General features: G+C 50.3%; 1 protein-coding gene across 1 annotated transcript; it reads left to right on the top strand.

Moving 5' to 3' along the window:
* Window positions 1-1,339: 1,339 nt before the first annotated feature.
* Window positions 1,340-5,415, top strand: EGR4 (early growth response 4). Its single transcript, XM_070949022.1, has 2 exons — window positions 1,340-1,472; window positions 4,070-5,415. The coding sequence occupies exons 1-2, from the start codon at window positions 1,340-1,342 to the stop codon at window positions 5,413-5,415; spliced, it is 1,479 nt and encodes a 492-aa protein (XP_070805123.1).
* Window positions 5,416-6,783: the final 1,368 nt, after the last annotated feature.

The following is a 6,783-nucleotide window of genomic DNA, read 5'->3' on the forward strand; positions in this document are numbered from 1 at the left end:
CTCACTGAATACATGCCATCATGTTTTCTCTGTTCCAACCAATCGTAAGGGATGGGATTCCACCTGGACGATCAGTGGCTAACCTGGGTCCTTCAAGCCTTCCAAGGCTGTCTTCGGAACACAGCGACGGTCACAAGTATGAACCTGTTGCCAAGCATCCGAATTTTGATCGCACGATCATGGGGGAGGCTACAAAGGCCATAAGTGTGAAAAACGGCCCTAAGTCGCCCTTTTCAGGGCCGTTGTAACTTGGAACGGTCACTAAATGAATTGTTGTAAGTTGAGGACTACCCCCCTCCCCAATCGCCTCCTCCCCACGTAGCACAAAAGTGTGCCAGGCCTCCATTCAAACACCTGATGACTCACCTGCCTTGAAGAAGAGCGACATGGTCCACTTTTCCTCCTCCTTCCAACCCATCTCTCCCCCCCCTTTTCATTATTCAAAACCTTCCTGTCCCACTGACCTAAATGCCACCTTTTTTCCCAGGGGGGCACCCAGATCCCAGAAACCACCAGCGGAGCAGGGGGCTCCCGTGGAGGTGCGGTGCATGTGTGAGAGAGCTTTGCCCCCCCCCAAATCTGCCCTTCCTTTGCAGCAGTGCAGAAGCTCAGTGCAGGGGGTGGGGGTGGGAATGTATGTGGGTTGCAGCTGGCTTCCCCCAGATTTCTGGCAAGGGGGCGGGGGGGGGGGTGGAGAGAGAGAGAGACGCTCCTCCATCCCGCCACTTCCTGATGCTTCAGCGATTTCCCAGGGTTTCTGTTTATATTTTTAAAAAAAAAAACTGAGAAAAATTCATTATCGTTGGAAAGAAAAAAAAAAGGGGGTGGGGGAAAGGTGAGATGGTAAAGAGAGGTGCCAAAATTGCTGCCGGGGAGGAGAGAGAGAGAGAGGTTGGGGGGGAAGGAGGAGAGAGCAACGTCACCAGGAGAGATTTCCTTATTGGGTCTCCCTAACCTGCATCCTGAGTCCATATATGGGCATTTACGTCACAGCCAGCCCGGCTGTGGGAACTCCAGAAATGGAAGCGCCGGGTTGCAACGGAAGATCCGAGGCAGATATAAAAAGGCATTCTGCAGCTCCTGGGCTCTTTGCTTACAAACAACAGGAGGCAGCCAAGCACCTGCGGAGCCCGGCCAGCCCAGGTGAGGCCGGCGGGCAGGTGAATCGGCCGGGCCGGTGGGGACCGCGAGGTTCCCCATTTGGCCACGTGCGCCCCTGGAAGTCGCCCTCTTTAGCCCTCCAGGGGCTGGAGCTCTGCAGCGGAGGGGGCTCGGTTCCACCCCCCTTGCCTTCCTCCTCCTCCTCCTCTTCCTCCTCTTCTTCTTCCTCCATCGGGACATGTTGAACCTCATGGATTTCTCCCGCCAGGAAACCCCGAGAGCCGAAGACGGACATTTCCACCAGCAAGGAGAGCAGCTGCCGCCTCTCCTGAGCCAGCCCCCCAGGGAAGAAGCCCCCGATTATTTCGCAGGTAAGGAGGGAAGAGGAGGAGGAGGAGGAGGAGGAGAAGGGCAGGCTTGCAAGCTCTTGTAGATGACCCCCTTTGGGAAGCTCCAAGATGAGGCTCTGAATCCCCTCTACTTAGTTGTCTCTCTCTCTAGGCCATGGGAGGGTTGGGGTACCTTTTGGCCTTTGGGGGAGGGGACTGAAGGGCAGGAAGCTGGGTGTGTGTGTGATGCAATGGTAGAGATTGGGGAACTCTGCAAGGGAGAGATTCCCCCCTCCCCTCGTTTCCTTACTAAACCTCCTTTGGAGCTTCTGAGGGATGCGTTTGAGTGATGCCCATCTCAAAATGGCAGGAATTTCTGCCACCTTTTTTTTTTTCCCGAGCAGCCACGAATGGGGAAGCTTGGCCAGACCCAGGATGGTGGTGTTTCTTGGTCCCCTATATTTTGTGTGGCCACCTTTTGAAGACTCAGGTATAAGGAAGGATTCAGCGCTGGAATCCCCTAAGCTAAAGTCATATTTTTCACCTGTTCCTATTCGGGTTAGATGATTCCAATCGTCCCTGAATTCTTTGGAAAGGGGTAGCTTGGAAGAGGTGACTCGGTGACCTCCTCCTGCCAAGGTCACCTGAAGATGGGTGGGTGGGCTTGGAGTTGGATGTTTGCATCAACAAAGGCCCTTTGAGTCAAATCAGGAGGGCTCCCAAGATGTCATCTAGCTCAACCCATGCTGTAAATACGTGAGATTCTGGGCACGTCGCTTTTCCCAAACTTGCAAGCAAGGGAGACACATTGGCCTCCTCGCCCCTCCCCCATCACTTCCATTTTCAAGGGTTTCGTTGGGGATCGGGAAAGATGGATGGCTTGGAGAAGGGCCATCTCTCCCTAATCGTCATGATTTCGTTCGCAGGCTGAAGGATTTTTTTTTAAAAAAAAAATGGCTCTTCAAAGTGGTCTATTTCTAGTCTATGAGTGGGAAGTTTACTTGTTGATGTATTTGCATCCTGCCTTTATTATTTTTACAAATAACTCTAAATGGTGAATGTAGCTAATACTCCTTCCTCCTCCTATTTTCCTCATGTCAACAACAACCCTGTGAGGTGGATTTGGGCAGAGAGTGGGGAACTGGCCGAAAGTCACCTAGTTGGCTTTCATGCCTAAAGCGGGACTAGAACTCACCATCTCCTGGTCATTGGCCCAAAGTCACCCAGTTGGCTTTCATGCCTAAGGCAGGACTAGAACTCACGGCCTCCCACTTTCTAGCCTGGTGCCTCAACAGCTAAACCAAGCTGGCTCTATGATCAGAGTGAAATTTGAGAGTAAGTTATGAGCTCCAAGCTCAGTTAAACTTGTGACTCTCACTGATGTGGTTGCCTGCGATACAAAACCCTCAGTTTGACTTGACAATAACTTTGAGCCATTTTGTGACTCGACTTGAGGATCCCCAGGGATCGTCAGGATTGTCGGGATGATAAAAGAAGGAAAATTCCACTGTTATGTTCAAATATTTTTAAAGAGTCTATCCCAACTCCTTGGATTCAGCTGCAAAACCAGCTCAAATGAAGAAAACCCATCAGCTTCATTGTAGCTAAATTATTGTTAATTTATGGCTGACTTATCCTAGGAAAATCTCTATTCAGCAATATTTCTTAACCTTGGCTTCTTTAAAATGCGTGGACTTCAACTCCCAGAATTCCCCAGCCAGCACATGCTGGCTGGGGAATTCTGGGAGTTGAAGTCTACGCATCTTACAGGTTTCAGAGTTGAGAAACTGTAAGTCTCAACCATGCAGGATGGTGCAAACTCTATATTAGTTAGAGCGTAATGCTGCCTGGGGGATTCTGGGAGTTGTAGTCCACACATCTTAAAAGTTCCCAAGCTTGAGAAATGGTGCTCTAGAGAGAAATCTAGGTTAGCACTAACAACATTCTCCCTGTTATTTATGTTCCAAGGCACAGAAGTTCATTTTGTATAGGTAGTCCTCGACTTCTGATCACAATTAAGCCTAACGTTTATGGTCGTAAGTGACAAATTTGTTAAGTGAGGGTTTTTTCCCCCATTTTACGACTTTTCTTGCCACGTTGGTTAAGCGAATCCGTGCAGTTGTTAAACTCGTAACGTCGTCGTTAAGCGAATCTGGTTTTCCCCCCCTTGACTTTGCTGGTTAGAAGGTCGCAAAATGGGGCACCTTTTAAGGCAGGACTAGAACTCACTGTCTCCTGGTGATTGGCCCAAAGTCACCTAGTTGGCTTTCATGCCTAAAATGGGACTAGAACTCACCGTCTCCTGGTCATTGTCCCAAAGTCACCCAGTTGACTTTCATGCCTAAGGCGGGACTAGAACTCACCATCTCCTGGTGATTGGATCAAAGTCACCCAGTTGGCTTTCATGCCTAAGGCAAGACTAGAACTCCCAGTTTCCCAGTTTCTAAGCTTCCTTAACCAGTAGATGAAATTGGCTCATCCCTACGGACACTGGATTCACTTACCGACTGCCATTCACTTAATAACCCCGGTGGTTCCCTTGACACTGTGCTGCAGAAAAAAAATCATACTACCTACGTCTAGCAACCTGAGGAGTTTCTTTGACACTCACCTTCTCCCCTTGCTGATTTTTTTTCCAGGTGACTTGATGGGAGCGACCATGAACTCTGAACCAGTGGATTACTACTTCCTTTCCGGGGAGGCGTCTCCACCAGTCAGTTACTCCGGCAGCCTTTTTATCAAGACCGAACAATGCCAGGATCAAGAATCCCTCTTCAACTTGATGTCGGGGATCCTAGGGCTTTCCCCTTTCTCTGCTCCAGAAGGTCAACCGCGGCCACCCGAGGCCAGCTACACCATCCCGGAAGCTCTGCAGAACCATCTGGACCTCTACTCTACCTGCCAACCGGAACTCAACATCTCCGTCCAGCCTTCTTTACCCGAGCAAGCCTATTCTTCGTTCTCCAGTCCGGAGAGCCTCCCGCAGTTCCAAGCTTCTCCGGAAGCTCGTCCTTCTTCCCACTGTCTCTTTCACGAGAAGCTTCTGGATTCCAAGCAGGACCTTAAGCTGTCCTCCATCTCCCCCACCGCGGAGAAGTTCAAATCGTCCTGCTCCCATTGGGAGCCCCTCAACCAGCCTCATCATTATCTGCCGGCCGAGTGCCCCCCTTCGGAGACCTTCCACCCCGTGGAGGCAAGCCAAACCCTGTTTCCCCATATGGTCTCCAAGACGGAGAACGCGTTGACGGTCAGCTGCCAGTCAGAACTCAACTCTCTCTCGGAACATTCCGGCTCTTATGGGCCTCCCTTGGATTTCGGTTGCAATGCCGAGGCCTTCCTAAGCCAAGGTCCACTCCCCACCGACTTTGTAGATACCAAGGCCCCTAAACTTTCCCCTCCGTTCAGCCAAGAGTTCGAAGCTCCTGTGCCCCACCCAGAAGTCCTCACCTCCTTGGTGAACCCCAACGGTATCAAGCTGCCCGGCCACCACCCCGCCTCGTCATCGGCCCCAATGACAGACTTTCTAGCTCATCTCCCGAGTTCTTCGGCCAACAGTTTGGGACTTAACAGGACCCCCGGCAGCCTAGCAGGGCCCAAGAAGAAAACCCGACGTGGGAAATGTTCTTCGAAATGTTTTTGTCCCAAACCTCACGAGAAGGCCTTTGCCTGCCCGGTTGAAAACTGTGTCAGGAGCTTTGCCAGATCGGATGAACTCAACAGGCACCTGCGCATTCACACGGGCCACAAGCCCTTCCAGTGCCGGATCTGCCTGAGGAACTTTAGCCGCAGCGACCACCTGACGACCCACATCAGGACCCACACGGGGGAAAAGCCCTTCTCCTGCGATGACTGCGGACGGCGCTTCGCCCGGAGTGACGAAAAGAAAAGGCACAGTAAAGTCCACTTGAAGCAGAAAGCGCGGGCAGAAGAGAAGCTCAAAGGACTTGGGTTTTACACCATGGGACTTTCCTTCGGGACCCTCTAAACGGCATGGCCCCTGCCCACCCCGCTCTGGGGATTGGAGAGGGGGGGGCACATGCTGCTGCCTGGGGGTGGGGAGTGACAATTCTTTTGAAGCACTTTGCAGGAATGCTCAGGGCAGAGGAGCCACCTGTCCGCGACGGGCAACATGGGAAAGGAAATGAGCATGGATGGGCACGAGGATAATCCGTCCAGCTGGTTGACTGGCTATGGGAAGCAGACGAGAGGGCAACTTCCAAGGAAGGAAGGAAGGAAGGAAGGAAGGAAGGAAGGAAGGAAGGAAGGAAGGAAGGAAGGAAGGAAGGAAGGAAGGAAGGAAGGAAAAGACTGTTGGGATTCAGCCACCGTTCAAACTCCATGTCTATTCATCTATGGTGGGCCTCCATAGTGATGTATGGCCTGTTTTCCAACTGTTACAGCTTTTAAACGTATTTCAGCACCATGACCTGTGGACAGCTCCGAGACAGCGACTAAGGCGGACGGACCGAGTTTTCTTTGACAAGAATCAAAGAAAAAAAAATGTAATTTATTTTTTTGTATTTAGCTTTAGTTAAAGAGGTGTGTGTGTGAGTGTGAGAGTGGTTTTGTGTGTGTGTGTGTGAATAACTGCCTACGTTTTATACAGGATCACCTTGGAAGCGCTCTAATTTTGAATCAACTGAATCTTTCTCTTTCATAAGCACTTTAATGAACCTCCTGAGACGGAAGGGCCATTTTTTAAAAAATAATAATAATAATAAAAAGAAATGCCATGATTACATTTCCTCATGTTAAAAGCAGGATGTGTAAAAACAAAAAAAAAAGGAACATGTATAAAAATAACAACAACAACAACAAGCATGATTTATGGCTTCTTGTGAATGATCCCAATTGTTGCTCTGGAGTTTAAAAACAAAAAAAACGAAAAATGAAAACAACCAACCTTGGCTTTAATGAACATTTTTGCTATGAAAATTGTGATGGTGTGGGGGGGGGGGGATTTCACTATTATTTTTTTTTCTAATGCAAATCTCTTTCTTTGTAAAACAAAACCAATGGAATGTGTTAAGAGAAAAAAAAAAGAAAACCATGTTTATTTTTACAATAAACAAATTTCCTTTCATGTACAACGCCTGGCTGAAGTGCAGCCAAATCCAGGGATTTGGGGGGGGGGGACGGGGACGGCAGAGTGCCATGCGTCGTGCCCGAGGGGGGCAGGGGGCGGGATAGATGGGCTGGGAGGAGGGATGGGAGCAGGGATGGGCTTCAAAAATTTTAGCAAGGGGTTCTCTGCCCAGTTGCTGGGTGGGCGTGGCCATGGTGGGCGTGGCCTAGTCAGCCTCCTGCACCATGGTGGGAGGGAAGGACGCTTTTTGCCCTCCCCGGGCTCCGG

This window comes from Pituophis catenifer, unplaced genomic scaffold, assembly GCF_029215685.1.
Source record: "Pituophis catenifer annectens isolate HBS135680 unplaced genomic scaffold, rPitCat1.0.hap2 SCAF_8, whole genome shotgun sequence".
NCBI classification, from domain to species: Eukaryota; Metazoa; Chordata; class Lepidosauria; order Squamata; family Colubridae; genus Pituophis; species Pituophis catenifer.

Bases quoted from the DNA above. Each gene is read 5' to 3' on its own strand.
- EGR4 (XM_070949022.1), top strand. From the start codon at position 1,340: ATGTTGAACCTCATGGATTTCTCCCGCCAGGAAACCCCGAGAGCCGAA. The intron at 1,473-4,069 runs GTAAGGAGGGAA...TTTTTTTTCCAG, and splicing joins AGCCCCCGATTATTTCGCAG to GTGACTTGATGGGAGCGACC.